The sequence below is a fragment of the Pseudopodoces humilis genome, chromosome 1 (genome assembly GCF_049639895.1).
Source record: "Pseudopodoces humilis isolate 2021_Gansu_Grassland_sample_001 chromosome 1, ASM4963989v1, whole genome shotgun sequence".
Lineage (NCBI taxonomy): Eukaryota > Metazoa > Chordata > Aves > Passeriformes > Paridae > Pseudopodoces > Pseudopodoces humilis.
The window spans coordinates 107510243-107529395 of NC_142200.1; the positions used below are offsets into that span (position 1 = coordinate 107510243).

The following is a 19153-nucleotide window of genomic DNA, read 5'->3' on the forward strand; positions in this document are numbered from 1 at the left end:
TTGTATTAGTTCATGACTGACTGGAATTTAGTCCTTTATACTCTATTGCTTGCTTTTTGCAATAGCAATGTCAAAAATTTGGTCTTTCCAGCCAATTGGGTGATCTGTTATTACTCTAATTCCGCAAGGAAACAAGCATGGGAATGAATGCTAATGTCTCCCACCTGTTCTGGATACCCCTCAATGCAACAGAGTCTTACATTTTATGCTTTGAGCCAGACCCATTCAAACACCTCTGTACAAATTACCTGTTAAAACTGATGTATTACCCAAAAGACTTCTCCTGGAATAATTCATCACCTTGTAGTAATAGTCTGTTAACTTGTTTGTCCCATTCCCTTTGACTTGTTTGGCTGAGATTTACTGCATTTGGTCCATGGCTCCTTCTAGTAATGATGGCAGCATTCTGCCAAACTGTTTTCTCCCCTGAGTCCCTGTAGCCAAATGTCTATAGATCCAGGCATTACACTCACGGGAGCAATGCTTGAAGGACTTGCTGAGCCAGTGTTTTAAAGCTTCTCGTATACTTTCCTATCTGGATGTTCGTAATGGAAAAATAAGGGAGTGTATAACGTGTCAAACTTTATTAAAACAAATACTTTCAGTGAGCCTTTTTGTTTTATTTGACCATCATTTCTGATGAAATTACTCTGTTCATAGGGATAGGTGCACTTACAGCACTTTTCTCTGATCTCCATATGATGGTTATCATAAGAGATTGCATCCATTTGCAGAATTTAACTCCTCTTGCTTTCACACGTATGAGTGAGAGAAAAAACAAAAGCTATCCCTTGTCTTTCCTTCATGTTTGCAAGCTTCAGGTGCTTGTATTACAATGTTGATAGAGTGAAAGGTGCAGCATTTGGGAAGATAGGAAAGAGAAGATCTTGAAACAGCATGTGTGCAGATATTTCAGAAATATGTGCCTATAGCCCTGAAACTGAGGAGAGGGAGTGGCACTGCCTGGGTATGTGGTAAGAATTGGAGCAGATTTCTTCATGAATCTTCTTTCTCATTTTTGTCTAATAATAGTATAAATGTGTCTTGTTTCTCAGTATTATTTTTTTACACACTGCTGTAATAAATCAGTTCCTTATCATTGTGTGAGTTAGAGGCCTGTCCCCAAACATAAATTTAGAGCTGAATTGTTAAAAATTGTGTAGGAGGTCTGGGGATGTTATTTGAAGAGCCTGGACACGCACTTACATTCCTGAAATTGGAAGTTAAAAAACATTGCTGCTAGAGAGCTCCTCCTTTGCATAGTCATAACCTCAGCAATATATTTTTTCCACGCAGTATTTATGAAGTGATCCAAATTAGTGAACAATAAGTTGGCTTAAAATATATCCAAACATATTTTAGTTTATTTTGTGGCACCTATTGTTCTGAAAGATTGTACATAAGATTACTTACAGATTTTATGGCTAGATAATGCCATTAGCTTTCAATGCAAATGTAAGTCTGACCTTTAGAAACCATTTGGAAAATGCTATTTGCAGATACAGCATTGATCAGTAATCTTTCTTTTTATTTACTGGTTGTTATATAACTTTTTTTTTTCCATTATGAAAGCCTCTTCATTCAAATTCATTGGCTTCAAATCTGTGTGAATAGTAGCTGTAGGTTTTGTAGGCTTTGTCATTAATGTATGCATGACACAAGGTAGTATTTAGTCATAAAATCTGGTGGTAGTCAGGGGCAGTAAGTAATCTCCTAACAGTGTTTTCAGTTACAGGGAGAAAATTCCTCCTCAAATAGTGTTGAACTAAGGGTACGTTAGGGAGTTAACCACAGCACCATTTTACCACTATTTAAAAAATCTAGTAGGTAAATAAGAAAATGATAGATAAAAATGCTTTATGAATAGTGCAAAATATTATGCAGTTCATCATCCTCTCCCAGGCAGATTACAATCCCATGTACCAGCTTCTGCAAGGCTGAGACATCCATATGTACATGTCATCAACAGAATAAGCTTCTAGTTTTTATTGGTACCTGTCATGAACTATAAAAACAGGTGATTTCCAGTACTGTGGTCATGGAGGAAGAGGCCATGACATGAGACTAACCACTTAATGTAGTTTGGGGCATCTGCAAAAAGGAAATATTTAGGATCTGTTTTTAGACAAAAGCACTGATGGACGGCATACACGAAAATAGGAGCTGAACATTCATTGTGGTGGAACTGGCTTCTACTCCTGCACAACTTATGGTCTTTTATTTGTAAGTGGAGCAAGTGGAAACTGAAAAATTATTTGAGGGAGGGTCAGTCTTTTCTGAATATTGCTGTTTCAAGATATGCAAGAGTGGAAAAGGAAAATCGGTAAAAACCCCTGAACAAATAAACCCTCACAGAAGGAAAAAAATCTTTTTATTGTTGAAATGTTTGTTCCATCCCTTTCAAGGCTATTTTACCCTCCCTCTGATCCTTCGGTGATTAAAAAAAAAAATAAAAAATAGAAATTGTCTTTCTATTCTTAATACTTCACAGAAAGAACGAGACTTAGAATTAGCTGCTCGGATTGGCCAGTCACTGTTAAAGAAGAATAAATCACTGACAGAAAGAAATGATTTCCTGGAAGAACAAGTAGAACACATCAGAGAAGAGGTAAGATTTTTATGCCTGAATGCTGTACATGCAATGATAGGGGGGAATTTCCTTCTAGCTTCACCTTGTCCATAGATTTGGCTGTGGGCAACCTGCTTCTGTGTCTGACCACTGTCACTGCTAAAAATGTCTTCCTTATATATAGCCTAAATCTGTTCTTCTCTGGTTTAAAACCATTACCCTTTATCCTATCACAACAGACCCTGCTAAAAGGTCTGTCCCCATCTTCCTTATAAACACCCTTTAAGTACTGAAAGGCTGCAGTAAGGTCTCCCCAGAGCATTACCTTCTCCATGCTGAACAATCCCAATGCTCTCAGCCTTCCCTTACAGGAAAAGGAATATTTTTGTGGCCCTCCTCTGGACCTGCTTGAACAGGTCCATGTCTGTCTTGTCCAGAGGACTTCAGAGCTGGGTGCTTACCAGAGAACAGTTGAGGAGAAAAATCACCTCCCTCAGCCTATTGGCCACACTTCTTTTGATGCATCCCAGGGTATATGGTTGACTTACTAGGCTGGGAGTACACACAGTGGTGTGATCAATAAAACACACCAGAAAGCTTATATCATTTCAAGTAGCACCTGTGCTTTGAAAGAGCTCTTTATCTAAATACCACTGTCACTAAACTCCAGCCTAATAAATGAGCTGGGAGCCAGTGTTGTTACTCCTATTCTGAGGCAGTGACCTTGCTTTTTGAATCTCACCCATGTGTGGTTTTGAGCAAGACAGAGAGCAAAAGAACAATGAACCACAGTGGAGTAAAACCTTTAAAAATGGTTCATAATTAACACTGCTCAGGGGTGTGAGATGTTGCATTATAAACATCTCACATAAAGGATAAAGTATGGATGGAGCAATCGATGATGTGTGATAAATGGTGGTGGAGCACCCACTATAAAATAATATCCTTTGATGTGGCCTACCCTTTTCAGCATGGAAAACTATTTCTGTTCTCCCCCAAAGGAGTGCTGTTGCTTGCTGCCAAATCTCATCATGAGGCAGACCAATTTATTTGTATATTGGTCAATATGACATGTACTAGGTATGTGCAAAGTGACTGAGCAGGACTGTGCATTCATATCACCCAGCCAGAGTGGAAAATTTGATTGAGAAAGGTGGAGGACAGGACAAGCTGCCTCTGTCCACATCTGTTTTTATTTAGTGGGACTGAGGAGCAGCATTAGGAAAAATGCCACCAGAAATAAGCCCCTTTCCAGGTGGCTTGGTATGTTGGGCCATATGTTCTGTCAACACCCCTCTTTCACACTGTTATTTTGACTCCTTCAGAAACGGATGCTTTTGAAGCAGAGCTCATCAGACTTTAGTCATGACACTTCCATGTATTGAAAATCTGCCTTTTGTAGGTTGCAGATTTTCTATTAAAACTGAATTTTGAATTTTTGAACAGAACAGTAACAAGACAACTGTCGTCAAGGGCAAGAGATAAAGGAATTTATTTGATACTTCTAAAATTCTATGAAAATTGCCTAAAAATGGTTTGTCTTGGAGAGATGTGTTTTCTGTAATACAGGGACAAATTCTTTCTGCTTTGTGGTGTAAAATTAAGATTTTACTTAAGGTATATGTATCATTATCTAATAATAATAATAATAATACATATGTATATGTATATATAATAATAATTTAGCTTTATATCTCTTTGACCTTTGTTGTGACAAAACCTTCTGTCCACTCCATTGAGCAGACTGAGTTTTTTCCTGTGTGCTGGTAACATGCCATGTCAATAGGTACCTATCAAAGTTATAAAGACCTGTGCAAAGTGCATCAGATTCCCGGGTTTGCCTTTTGATTTTGTGTTGTTGGGCACTGCTAAGTTTAAGAAGGGGCTGTAATCATGTTCAGTAAAAACTGATATAACTGAGATTTTTCCTGTACTAAAGAACACAAGACTGAGTGGACTGAAGCGAGCACTTTAGTGTGTGCACAGACACTTTAATCTCAGCTTACTGTTTCACTATTATATTCTAGAAGCATAAACATTATACTGAGGAAATGTTCTTAATTGTAAAGTATTTTGCATACAGAGATGGATGTCTGCCTTTTCAGCAGCAGAGTGTAGTTCCCAGGTATAGTGTCTATCTGCTGTTCAGTACAAATGCTGCAGCTCCATGTTCCTTTTCTCTGGGATGGTGCTGCCTACACTTTAATATTGTCTCCTTTGGCATTAGAGCTCAGTATCAAAGAAATGTAAACCATAAATCTGCACGATTTTAATTGTATTTGGAATGGAGTAGCTAAGTTTTAGCTTCTAATCTTTCTAAATTTCCCAGTTTCTGCTTCTTTTTCCTCTATGTATTTTGTCCTATGATACGGAAGCTAAAATGGCAGCACTTAAAATGCAGTGTCAGTCCTCAAATAACACCACCTCAAACCTGTGTTAACTTCTGGGTAATACAGCCCACTAGACCTGTTATTTGAGTTCCAGGTCACCTGTCAGAGTTTGAGTTTTGATGATAGCAGGTTTCAAAGTCCAGGTTTGATTTTGCTCTGTGTAAAGTGAGAGGAAAGGAAAAAGTTGAATTATAATCTGGAATGGTGGTTTAAGAAAGGGATCATTGCTTTTGGTCTATCAAGAGTAGAAAGTAATATTGGAAAGACAGAAATGCTCTTTGACTTGGTACTTTTGTGTGTGCTCTTTATATACAGTGTAACAGGGTGTCTTCCTTTTGAGTAATTCTAACCTGTTAAGCACTTAGTTACTGTCAGGAAAACAAATCAGCTCTACTCTTGAGACAGTTTTTCATGATTCCTGTGAATTAGGTCCCAAGTCTTTGAACTATTGTTCTCTATATGAGGATACTTTTATCTTCTACTTACATAGTTTTAAGATAGGTGCAGCTATTTCATGAGTTAGTTCTGAAGCTGAGTAAAGCTGTCAGCTCAGCAGAGGCAATTAAAAGCCTGAGAAGATTAATTATCACCACGCTTGGTTCGTGGGGTGTCGTGGGCCTTGTTCCATGCACATCAAGGCTCAGTCTCTATTGTTCGGTAACAGTACCAAGGTAGTGCAACACTAATGTGGCAGTGTTTGCTCCGGAGGGCACATGTTGCAGTGGCTTGTGAGAATATAGAACAGGCTGTTTCTGGTCATAAAACAAGTCCAGTGTTTTGCAGCGTGCAAATCTGTACTCGGTCTGTCTGGGATGCTGATAATATTCTTCACCAGCCCACATGGTGCTGTGCTTTGGGTTTAGGACTAAATCAGTGTTGATAACAATGTTTTGGCTATTGCCAAGCAGTGCTTGCACAGCATCCACCAGGCTCTTTTCTTTTTCCCTCATGCCTCTCCCAGCCTCCCCAGCCTGGTTTTTTTTTTTTTTTTCTTCCTCTCTTCACTCTGTCCACCATCTGCACAAGATGCTGGGAAGGTGCACAGCTCTGGTAGCTGACCCAAGCTGATCAAAGGGATGTTCTACACCATATGTTATGTTCAACAATAGAAGGTCAGGGAAAGGAGGAAGAATCTGGGACATTTGTAGTTATGGTGTTTGTCTTCACAAGTGACAATTCTATGTGCCAAGGTTCCACTTTCTAGTAAGTGGCTGAACACACATAGAAAACAGTGAATAAATTCCTTATTTTGCTTTGCTTGCATGGGAAGCTTTTCTTCACTCATTAAACTGTCTCAGGAAGAAGCTTTTCTTGCTCTTGAGCTTCTGAGTCTCTCCTTCATCCTATGGGGATTGTGGGGCAGACTGTGTGCTTAGGTGGTGGGTGCTTAGCTGCTCACCGAAGTTAACAGACCACAAAATGTTGCATCAAAGGCAGGCGTTGCTGGAAGTTACTGCAGTGAGTGTTTCATAGTTTCACAGCTTGATTAAGATGAGGAGTGAGCTCTGGAGGTCCTCTTGTCCAAACCCTCCTATCAAGCAGGGCCCCCTACAGTCCATTGCTGAGGACCGTGTCCAGATGGTGTTTGACTACATCCAAGGATGGAGAACCCCGCAGACTCTCTGGGCAAGCTGTGCCAGTGCTCAGTCACCCTCACAATTTAAATGTTGCCCCCGATGTTTAGGAGGGACCACCCATGTTTCGGTTTGTGCCTATTGTTTCAGGTCCCATTCCATTAAAAGATCAACCTTTCTGACTGCTCATCCTCTTTTGGCGGATTGAAATGCTCGGAAATGGCAGTAAAAATAGTATCCTCAGTCTTTTTAATTCATAGAAAAAAAACAGTAGCAAGAGCTGAAGATGATCTAGTGTCCACCCACAGACAGTATCTGAATTCTTGCTTCTTAAAGAGGCTGAGTTATAACGTGCTGAAGGGAAGTAAATTGTTATTTTTGGTTCAGCATTTTCGCTCTTCCTGAAAAGGAGAAAGTAAGCCTCCAAAAATCAATGCACAGATTTAATTTAATAGTTTTCTAAAATGTGGCTGGATGGAGATAGCTTTTTTCCCCTTGCTGTTTAGAACCCATGTCTCAGGAGGACTTGGTGCCTTACCACTTCTCATTATGCAGAACTGTCTTAAGTAAATGACCTTGTTTGCTTCAAATTCTGAACAATTCAAGTGCTTTTTTGGATTGTGTCTGCTCTTTTGTTCAATGAAAATGGAGTTTAAATCTATGTCATTGATATTCTCTGGGTTTTTTTCTAATAATAATTACAAAGAAAAGTATGCTTACAATATGAAAAGCAGAAGTTTAATAAAAAGAAAGGTACTGTGCATTTTTTATGTGGGAAAGTGCAAACTGAGGGCCAAGTCTTGCAGTGCAAATGGTAGGGAATGGATGTGTCTGATTAGTAATGCTGTCTATAGTTGCGCAAGGCAAATAAAAGTAATCTCCTGCTGCTGGCATCTTAAATCACAGCTGTGAAGTTGTGTAGATCCTGCTGTCTAATTGGGCTTTTAACCTTTTTCTTGGAGAACAGCAATATAAAGTAACAAAGATTACGTTTGTGGAGCTCACAATTACAGGGGATCTTAATCACCTACTTTTGATATTTTGTTAATTTTTGATCTAAGTATGGGAATCCCACTACTTTGCCAGATTAAAAAAACCCAGAAACTGACTGCAACCTCCACTGTTGGAACAGCCTCAGAACAGCAGCCTCCCACTGTGTGGTGGTGTTCTGCAGCTCAACAGGCACTTGAATCGCAATTGTAACCTTACTACACAAGCATTTCAGTAATTTAATGTGAAGTCACTTGGAGAGGAAGAAATGTCTGCATCTGAGGCCTGTGAGTCGGCATCCAAGCCAGGAGGCAACAGTCATCGCACAGAATGGATAAAAGCAATGTTTGACTTGATGGTGCCACATTAATTTCGTGCTGTATCACTGCAATATATCCATTACCGTGCATGTGAATCTGGACTAATGCCACAGTGAGTCAGGAAGAAAAATAAATTAGTGGCTACTTTAAAAGATACACTTTCCCTTCTTTCTAAGAAGTAAAAGAAATGGTTCTGGTCTGTTTCCATCTTGGACTCTTGATTTAGTTCAAGATGGTGCCTGGAGGGTGAATAATGAGCTAATTTGTGGTGGGTTTGCTTTAAAATGTGTCTGGAAAATCAGCGTACTGATCTGTGAGCTCTTTCTTTGTGCAGGTTTCTCAGTTGCGACATGAGCTGTCCATGAAAGATGAACTGCTCCAGTTCTATACCAGTGCTGCTGAGGAAAGTGAACCGGAGTCTGTCTGTTCCACCCCGTAAGTCAATTGATTTGCAGCGTTGAACTGTCATCTGTTGGATGATTTAATAACTTTGAAAAGTGGTAAAATTGCTCCTGTATTGGCTGGAACTATAAATGGGACTCAGAACTTGGTGCAAGGCTCCAGCTGGAAGGATTTGCACTGAGCCAGCTGGCTATCCAGGTGCCTACATGAGATAGGAGAGTACATACGGAGGCTGCTGACACGATGCTGCAACTTTCAGAGGAACTGAGTCACTGTTGTGGTGGGGCAGCCATGGGTCACACTGACAGCAGCCCAGTACTTCACGTACATCTGCATGTGCTAGGACGTGCTGCATTTGTGCTTGAAGGACCTCTGAAGCCAATATGGAAAAATTCCAAGCCAAGGGAAAGAAATAAAGCATGGCTTATAGCCTGGGTTCCAGGCAGTTAGCTGGCTGAACAGCATTCCAGGCTCTCGGGGGCTCTCTGACTTTGCAGAGTTATTGCTGCATTCTGATGAAGCATGTGCAGCATTAATCAGGAGCTATTGGATTGCTCCCTCTAGTAATGTGTTTTTTTTTCTCATAGCCTTGGCTGAATAACTTTTTCATAGGTAATATGTGGAATAATAAATAAAATTTTTAAATGTTCTCTTTTGAAATTCACTGCAAATTTATTGCTGCCCAAAAGTATTGGCATGAATAAGCTGTATTTCATGTGTCTCTGTTTGCTTTTGAGACCAGTGTTCAGTCTATGCTTCTGTGAGATTGGCCATAATACATGTAAAAATTATTTTAAATTGTTGCTTTTTCCTACAAGGCTGAAGAGGAATGAATCTTCTTCCTCTGTCCAGAACTACTTTCATTTGGACTCCCTTCAAAAGAAACTCAAGGACCTTGAAGAGGAAAATGTTGTGCTTAGATCTGAGGTGAAATTGTTCCCTTTATTTTACTTAATATAGTTGTTCATCTAAATGCCAAAACACAGGTATTGAGAAGCTTGTATTAAAAGCTGAGGGTCTAAGTTAAAATATATGCTATTACACCTATTGCAGATCTCTCTATAGTTGTTTAATCACCATATTTTATCTTTTTAAATGAAGGAAAGGCTGAAATGTGGAAGCTACATAGAATCACAGAATTGTTTAGGTTGGAAAAGACCTCTAAAGTCATTGAGGCCAACCTTTGGCCAATCAATACCTTACAACTAGATCAGAGCCCTGAGTGTGATGTCCAGTCCTTTCTTGAGCACCTCCTGGGTTGGTCATTCCAGCCCATTCCAATGTCTGGTCACCCTTTCTGTGAAGAAATTCTTCCCAAATTAAGCTATATGCAAAGCAGTGTTTGTGCAGTGAGAGTGTGCAGCAGAATGGGCAGATTTTGGAATCCAGGATTGCACTTTGAAACAGGTTTTAAAGGGTTGACCTGGCAGATATGTGTGACTTGAGCTGCAGATCTCAAGTTCTTAGGCTGGCATGGCTCTGATACCAATTCAGTGTTTGTCAAAATAATAATTGTTAGCCTAAATCTGCATTACATTTCTTCCTTTTGTTTTTCAAGTCAGGCAGTTAACATTTTAAATAGAATGTACTGCTCTTTATTTTTGTTTGTTTCACAGATTACACAGTTTTTTAATATTTAATAATAGAATACAAAGTGAAAAATTTTATATTTTCAACCCAACTTTTAAACATTGGGATCATATTACCACTTTGCAAACATGCAGCAGAGTATATCAGAAGAGATACTTTTGGTCTAAGAGTGAATATATGAAAACAGGATGTTACTGCCATTTTCCACTGCAAATGCAGGGCTCATAGTAAATAGGTAGTGCCATACCTCTGCACAAGACACCACGTAATGGAGACTGCTGTGCTCTTAACTGAGAAGTTGCACAAGGAAGATGAGCAATAGATGGTCTGAGAGTAATGAACGTTAGAACTGAGAGAGCCACTGCATGAGGAGCTGGTAGGAAACCCCATGCAGCACTGCCTTCCCATCCAGGGAGATTTAGTCTGTGCCAGCAAGGCACAGGATGAAGCCAAATGTGAAACCTGTGAGCTATGTGGTTCTCTGCAGATGCAGTCATTGGGTGTCTGTGCATATCCCTAGCTTTGGGAATAGATTACAGACCCACCGAGGTGGTGCCAGACAGCACCAGCTGGCCCCAGCCATGCTGCTCTTGGCACTCCTAGAGTCAGAGTAGAAAAGACAAAGCAGGGAAAGAGGTAGGACTAAGGTTTTTTGTGGGATGTGTTTACAGTGCCAGAACTTTTCAAATAGGATCAAATAGCATGTTTTCTAAATACTTGAATTTTTAACTCAGTTATTTAAACCAAGCATTTATGTAGTTTTTGATGATACCTAGCTTTGCTTAGGTGAGCAGATCAAGTTCTGCATGACAGTATTTTGTATGTCCAAGCCTTTCTTTTTCTTTTTACTTTTAGTGCAAAATACACAAGTGACATCTAGTGGGGATATGGTGATAGTGATGCAAGTTTCTCCGTACAGTAATATCTCTGCGGAATGTTCACCTGGCCTCTTTTTCAGAACATGTGGGAGGGCAGGCAAAAACTGTAGTTTCTCACTGTCTTCCTGAAGGAGTGATTAGAATAGCTTGTCTCTCTGAAGCAGATGGAAGTGCATCAACAGACTGGCAAAAACCAAATGTGCTAATGTAGCATATTTGATGTGGATTTCTTGAACAGGCCTGTCAGCTGAAGACTGAAACAATTACTTATGAAGAGAAAGAACAACAACTTGTCAATGACTGTGTAAAAGAGCTAAGTATGTCCCTACTTCTTTATACTTTTTTGAGATAGTTCAGTGAAAAAAACAAAACAGATCAGTCAGTCATGTTTTTCTGTGGTACTTATTTTCCTTTCATAAATGGTTATGAGGAAAAAATTCCTGGCTGAAATTTCACAGCAGAAGATGTTGGCTGAAAGCTAAATCTTTCTCATTCAAAAATAGTTTTGCATTGAAAATGTTCTGCAGCATGTGCACTTGATGCCTGTCTGGTTTTGTGTCCTGCTGCATTTTTCAAAAATACTTTACTGTGAACTGGGGGTAGGATTCTGCTGAAGCAAGTGATGTTCCAAAAGAACATCTTTATGCTTACTTTTCTGATTTTGGGTTTGTGATGTTAATTGTAATTACTTATCTTAAAGGAGATGCAAACATCCAGATTGCCAATATCTCTGAAGAGTTAGCAAAGAAAACTGAAGATGCTGCCCGGCAGCAAGAAGAAATCACTCATCTTCTCTCTCAGATAGTCGACCTCCAGAAAAAGGCAAAAGCTGTAAGCATCCAGTTGAGAGACTGCTGTTGTTATTTGCTACTAATGTAACTGGAGGACAGATTAAAATTCTCTCTGTAATAGAGCCTAAAGGAAATATTCCACCTTCCTTATGTGGATGACCTTGTTTGGTGTTTAATATCTGGTGTACTTAACTAGAAACCATCAATTTATTAAAAGATGCATATATGGTTTATCAAATGCAATATTTAAAATTATTTTAAATATTAGATACAAAATTCTGCTCTGAGTGGTGTTGGTAAGATAAGAGTGTCGGTGCAGGTACTTCAGTGGGCACATACCTGTTTGGAGGTTCATTCAGCAAGGTGCATTCTAATGCTGTGTGTTCTTGTGTTAACATTTTAAACATTTTTAAGCCATTGTGTAGATTAATATTGCTGCAGAGGAGAGGTGAGAAAAGTTAGAATGTTCCTACTTACCTGTAGTATAGGATATGAATATCACAGGACAAAACATCACAGTATTTCTAACATTTTTTGGCATATTTTAGTGTGCAGTTGAAAATGAGGAACTTGTCCAGCATCTGGGAGCAGCTAAAGATGCCCAGAGACAGCTCACAGCAGAGGTGAGTACATTACTTAGTAATACAATAATTTAGTAGCAGAGCAATGGCTGTTCACTTTGCTGTAAGAGGTTTAGTCTGAGCTGGATCAGAAATATTAAATATTTTTACCTTTGTATATGGAATGAAGGAACATTTATATTCCTAGTAGAGTTCAAACCCTTTTCTTTCCTATTCTCTGCTCCTTCAAATGACACACAGTTTGAAACACAGAGACTTAAGGGCTGTACAGGAATGCCTTTAAAGGTTGACTTCTCTAGGCTAGTAATTTCAGCCTATTTTGACTAGTGACATAACATGGAAGAGCTCATTTTTGCTCTGTTTGTTCAGTGTATAAACATAAGGCAATCCAGTATTTCTGGTTGTCTTATGGGTGCTACATTTGCATGAAAAAAAATGGACATGATGGAATGAATAGAGCTTGATCCCTTTAGGATGTCTCTTACACTTGCACTACTTGGTGATGAAGGTGAGAATGGCCAGAGAAGCGTTTCCAATGGGTGGACCTTTTGTATTTGTGGTGCTCAACAGAGATTGGGCTCAAACCATTGCTTTCTTAGGAAAGAAAATGAACCAGATCTTTTTTTCTAAACCAAATAGCTGATTTTTATGAAAGCTGTAGGAATGTGGTGTTCCAGACTTCTGCCCCTTTGCCAAACTAAGTTGAAGTGGCTGATGACCCCAACAGCTCTGAGGGTACACAGACATCTGTACAATGATTACATAAGATATGTTTCCTGAGAAAGATAAAAATAAGTCATGGTCTTATGCTGTTGAAAGCTATATGTGTAGATGTATTTATGCATGAAAGTCCTGGCTTTAAAATTCCTAAGTTCTTTAGACCATTGTGGAAAGTCTTGTCCTCAGACCATGGTGTTTGCAACTGTGGTCATCATGAGTGATTAAGCACTAAACCTGATCAGACTAAAGATACTTTTTTAGCTCTGTGTCTTTTCCTTGACAATATCTTCATGTAGGGAAGGAAATGGAGCAAACAGTTCCTTCCTTCCACATTGTGACCCTCCCTGCCTGCCTTCCCATTCCTAATCCATGTTATTAATGATCCTTCAGTGATACTCAATTGTTGGAGATCAATTCCTTTAAAGTGGGATATTCTTCCCTACCCCGTTATTCTTTACCAATATTAAAAGAATTTGCAGGATTTTTATGGTAATAGTGCACCCCATAAGGTCTTGGACTGTTTTCTCTATGTTACAGTTGCGAGAGCTGGAAGACAAGTATGCAGAGTGCATGGAAATGCTTCATGAGGCTCAAGAAGAGCTGAAAAACCTTAGGAACAAGACAATGCCAAATGCTATATCACGTCGGTACCACTCTCTTGGTCTCTTCCCTATGGTAAGCAGATTTAAGGACAAAACCAGCACACACCAAGCAAAGGAAGTGTATTTGCATTTAACTTAAAGCTTCAGGGATAGGATGCTAGGTCTGACATAAGCATGGATGAAATGTGTATTTGTATGGTGTTAAAAGGATATCTGAGTGATCAGTTTTGCATACCTGGTTGTTTGCAGTGGTGAAAGGCAAACAGTGGTGCTGTGTAGCTCTGCTCCTGTGTTACATGCCACCTGCAGCTGTCTGTGCTCATGCTGTGAAACCTGGGTAGCATTACCAGGTTCTTACACAGTTCTATACATCTCTGTTAAACATCTCCTGTACTGTTGTGGCTGATGTTCATTAGGAGCTTCTTGTTTATCTTCAATATCCTTGGAGATACAACTTCCCAATAATGTAACAATAGTTTCCAGACATAGCATCTTTCTAGTAATTTATGATATACATTCTAGTTTTTCAGTCTAAACCTTTGAACAGGGTTAAAAGCATTCCTTCTTGTTTTATGGTGACTGAAAATTCAGTGGTTCATTATAAGAATGTTAGTTGCTAATCTGTATTATGGCAACAAATTATGGTGGTTTCACTGGCGTTTTCAACTTTCTTTACCTGATTTCATGTGACTATGACATTTAAAGCTCAGGGAGTAGGCAGTACCCTCAATGAAATGAGAAAAAAAGAGTGGATAAGAACGTGTCCAGTGACTTACTCTGCTTGTCTGTGTATCTCTAGAGTAGTTAGATTACTTCTGAAGGCAATGGTATCAGTGGCTTCTTTTGCAATACTTTAATGTAATCAAGTAGCAAAATCTGGCCTGCCTTGTCTTGTCTTACTGCTGAAGAAGAACACATTTTATTTGTGCTCACAAGAAGTAAATTGCCAGCAAAGGCTTAGCTTGCCTTTTTGTGCTCCCTTTTGAGACTGAACAATGGCCAAATTAAAGTGCAGATGTTTAGTAATATAAGTTGTGCTTGCAAAAATAATACAAATCGTGCTTGCACAAATACGGCTGAAATCTGTGGAGAGTATGCTTGTGCTGAGATAGGTTTATGTCTTTTCTGTTAAAATGATTTTCAAATGTTGAATCATGGGACAAAAGATCATTTAGATTTATTACTGTTTGATACTCAGACCTTGCACCCAGCAGTAAAACTTAGCAACGAGCTATGGAGAGTTGATGGCCTGTTACATCTAACCTTATGGAGAAAGTGTATAGTACTTTATGCCAGGAATCATGTCATTTTTGTTGATGGGTGGATAATGCTGTGGGTTTTATGTTTATTTTAAATGAGAACATAAAGAACAAAACTTTATGCATGAAAGGTGAGTGTTACTGAGTATAGGATTCAGTCTGGGAAGCTGGATCATGTTGTTGCCTACAGTGCTTTTTTAAGGTTCTTTGGCAGATATTATGCATAATCAGGTGGTACATACTGTGGGAAAATTAAACTAAGCCATGTTTTGTCAGTACTTTAAATATCTACATTAGTTTTCCCGTCATTTTTCTTGTTTAAACCTTCTTTTTTTCTTCTAGAAATACTCTTCATCACTTATTATTTTGTATAAGTAATTTATTATTTTCTGTCATGCCAACCTATTAATACTATGATATTTGTTTCTCTTTTGTGCTTATTTTTAACAGGATTCTTTGGCAGCAGAGATAGAAGGGTCAATGAGGAAGGAGCTGCATTTAGATGAACCCGACTCTCCTGACTTGGCGTATGACTGAAAAGAATTGGTTCCTAAATTGATTGGTTATATCTGAAGTTAATTATTTGATGAAAAAAAAGAAAAAAAACAGGAAATAGTTGAAATAGATATTTAGAAAGAAATATTTCTATCTGAATGTGAATGAGAGAGAAAAAGGAAAACAAATTGCCTAGGTTTTGGGGTGTTTTTATTTTCTGCTAAAGCTGCCAAAAGAAAACATCAATATTTTGGCTTTGCCATGTCTTGTAAACTTTTTTTCTCGATGGTGAGTGCTGAGAATGAGAAAAGGTTTGTTTTCTTGTGTGTTACCATGCTAGATTTGTCCAGTTACCAGTTAGGGGAGGAGTTCAAATTAGTGGGTTTTCTCTCTCTTGGTGAGTTCTATAACTTAAGTTACCAGGTAACTATTGATCTAATCCAGTTTCTACAGGAAGAACATCAGGGCAGTAAGGGATTTGGAATGGTACTTAGTGTGATGCCCATTATGCCTGTGCTGAAGTTCTGTTTAATTCAACAAGAGAGTAGTTTGAAACAAGTTAAGTGCTTGCAACAGCCCCAAAGCTATAGATAGATACAGCTTGGCAGAAATGGTCTCACTGATGCCCGTTGCACGTGTACTCCAATAGGTTTATCTCACAGATTTGTACAAAGCATGGATTGTTTAATTTGAAATAAGTTAATCCAGTTTACAGGGTCTGTTACAGAAACAAGTTTACAAAACAGGACAGTCAGGGAAGGTACAGTAGGCACTTCCCAGAAACCTTCTAATTGCATTTACAAAATGCCTGACGCATACACTGACCTTTTCTGAGCCTGAGCCAAGAACTGTAAATGAGGCTTTGACAGAGTGAAATGTTGGTTAGAAAAATATAAGATCAGAAAGTTGTGAGCATGTTCAATCCCCATAGGATCCTTTCATCCTTCCAGTATAGTCTAACTTAGTTTAACTTCTTTAGAATGCCTTATTGACTTTGCCTGTACCAGAGGAGCATACTTTTTGTTTTTGGTTGCGTGATTTGGCTTGGCTTTATTTATTTGTGCAGTGGTAGTAACTTCAAGCTCCATGGGACTGTTTATTGATAAATACTCGTAGATACAGCCTCATAAAGATGTACAGCTGTAGACCTGGAGCTTCCACACAAAGGGTGCAACTGTTGAGCACCCATGGACAGAGGGAAAGAAATTTAAATTACATTAAATAGCCTAAGGCATGCAGTCACTGTTAAAACCTGACAGTGTTACCTTTGAGATAGAAGGAATGTGTTATTCTTAGGTTCAGCCACTGTTGAACTGTAAAACAAAGCAGCAGTGGTACTTTTGCAGCATGATGTAGAATAATTTTATTTTGGCAAGAAATTTCTGCTGAAATGTCATCTGATGTCAGTCTTTGAAGCAGGTGAACAGTGTTTGTTGTGGTATAAAGACAATGGTGATGAAGAATGAACTGTAGAAGTAGGTTAAAAATTTGGTTTCCAGCCTTGGCAGCCTCTCTCAAGTCTTGGTCCATTATATTTCTGGGATTTTTTTTCCTTTTTTTTAAAGTACTATTGAAGGGGGTTGGAAATTGGTCTCAAAGAGAAAAGACACAAGACTTGCTTGCATGGAGATACTCAGGAGAGTAAATTCAAACTCTCTTTTAAAATGGATTAGCCAGTTTATAGTTAAGAGCTGAATGGAGGTAAAGTCTGGTTTTTAAAAACTCATTTTTACATAAGGGCTTTATGGCGCTTTTAGCTTGTGTATGGAAATGCTCTTTCACTTATTTTTTATTAATATATGTAAGAGTCCATGCACATAATTGTCAAATGTTCTATCAAAAATATTCTAGGGTGATGGAAGAATTATGTTGATGTATTGAATGTAATGACCAGACTGTAGCTAGTATGGGACCCTACGCATACTGCTTTACAGAACTGTATATAAAACCAAAGTGTTTGTTAGATCTGTGAATAGGAAGGGCTGTTAGTAAGCTGTTACCTGTTTCCTCTGTTCCTTCTCATGGTAATAATTTATTGAGTGATTATTAACTGTGTGTGTTTACAGCCATCAGAAGCGAGTCTTCGAGACAGTGAGAAATGTCAATCAAGTTGTCAAGCAGAGGTCCATGACTCCGTCACCAATGAATATCCCAGGCTCTAACCAGTCCTCTGCTATGAACTCAGTCATTTCTAGCTGTGTCAGCACTCCACGTTCCAGTTTCTATGGGGGAGACATCTCTAACATGGTGATAGACAACAAGACCAATAGCATCATCTTAGAGACAGAGTCCTCGGACAATGGGTCAGTACCATAGCGCTGGAATTTGCTTTTGCTTTGTTCCTGACATAAAGGCAAAGTGTTCCTGTTTTCTTCCTTTTGTCTTACGTAGTGCAGTTACCACAGTGGCATACATCTTCAAAATCTATTTTGTGCTTATAGTTTCTGAGCACTCAAGTTTATTTAAAGAAAGAAAGCTTTCAGAAAGCACTTGTGTATCAGTCAGTGTCTGCAACTCAGACCTGCTCTGAGATGCAACATCACCAGATGGTGTAAAACCACCCTTTATTTTTGTGGGTCTGCACTTAAAAAGAATTAAATTTTCACCATTTTGCATAATTGCCAGAGAGTTCTGATCCCAGATACAGCTACAGTTAACATTTTGATCCTAAAAATAAATAAAGTGTGCACCTGTAGGTTTCCTAATATGAAAACTTGTGAATGAAACCAGTCAGAACTTTGCTTTTCTAGCTACTTGTCTCTTCCCCCAGTACAGTTCCATATTATGGTGTATATACTTTCCAGTAAAAATGGCTTAATACCTCAAAATTATGTATGTTTGTTAGTATAATATACTCTTGTGATTCACTGTGGTGTTCGTACAACATTGGCCCTTTACCATGGGGCTTGCTTACCTGAGTTTGTATGACTGTGAAAGACACACAGTGAGTAGACAAAGACGATTCTCACCTCTTTTTAGGAGGAAGCTCCTAAGTAAAGTGCAGGTTTCCAACCAGGAGTTTCCAGGCAAAACTTTTACAAAAGTTTTGGTGTTTGCCTTTGAGCTCTCCAGATGAGTAGCAAGTTGTTCCCAGACACAGTATTGTAAAGGTGTTGGTGAATGTCTCAAAACTGTCATGTGGAAGTTTTAAACTTTTTTAAGAATGTGTTTTTTTCCCTCCCACACTTTTTTTAAAATTTTTTTTCTGTGTCCCACTTTATGTTTTAGAAATGAAGACAGGATGAAGAAGCCTGGAACTCCAGGGACTCCAGGCTCCAGTGACCTAGAGACTGCCCTTCGTAGGCTCTCCCTCAGGCGGGAGAATTACCTCTCGGAGCGCAAATTCTTTGAGGAAGAGCAGGAAAGGAAGTTGCGGGAACTGGCAGAAAAGGGAGAACTCCACAGTGGTTCCGTTACCCCCACAGAGAGCATCATGTCACTGGGAACTCACTCCAGATTTTCAGAATTCACTGGATATTCAGGAATGTCTATCAGCAGTCGCTCCTACCTGCCAGAAAAGCTTCAGATTGTGAAACCACTAGAAGGTGATAACAAAGGGCCTCGGCCTTTATCTGTTGTTATTAGTGACTCTTTGTGGTCTCTAATCCATCACCGGAAAGCAGGAAATCTTTGCAATACATATTCGTTTTACTTTAGAGACAGTACTCCACGCTGTTGGTTTGAGATCTTCTAACTACTATGCTCTTCCACAAGCCTTAAAAGTGTTAGGAAACAATCCCAGCCAAGGCAGTAAAATGAGTATTGCAGGCCACATGTGCACATCAGCAGTGCAGTTTTACATCTGACCTAAATATTACCATGTCATAATTGGAAAAGGAGGGTGGATAAGTCTGTGAAATCTAAACAACCAGAGTTTTGTAAATTAGTATATCTGGAAAGGCCTTTACTTACTTGGGTTAGTCCAGCTGGTCTAATAAGACTATTACAGTGATTCAAAATTATCTCTGGACTTAATGGGTTGTTTGAGTGGT

At 39.0% G+C, this 19153-nt stretch overlaps 1 protein-coding gene across 4 annotated transcripts in view; it reads left to right on the forward strand.

Annotated features, from left to right (window-relative positions):
• The window catches only part of TRAK1 (trafficking kinesin protein 1), a 98786-nt gene that overhangs the window by 59854 nt on the left and 19779 nt on the right, over positions 1 to 19153 (forward strand). For all 4 annotated transcript variants that reach the window (XM_014248532.2, XM_088064153.1, XM_088064150.1 and 1 more), the window contains 10 exons: positions 2492 to 2608; positions 8178 to 8278; positions 9064 to 9172; positions 10952 to 11030; positions 11414 to 11544; positions 12053 to 12127; positions 13343 to 13480; positions 15117 to 15193; positions 17228 to 17464; positions 18390 to 18706. In XM_014248532.2, the coding sequence (XP_014104007.1) occupies positions 2492 to 2608; positions 8178 to 8278; positions 9064 to 9172; positions 10952 to 11030; positions 11414 to 11544; positions 12053 to 12127; positions 13343 to 13480; positions 15117 to 15193; positions 17228 to 17464; positions 18390 to 18706 (1381 nt within the window). The remainder of the gene's footprint in view (positions 1 to 2491; positions 2609 to 8177; positions 8279 to 9063; positions 9173 to 10951; positions 11031 to 11413; positions 11545 to 12052; positions 12128 to 13342; positions 13481 to 15116; positions 15194 to 17227; positions 17465 to 18389; positions 18707 to 19153) is intronic.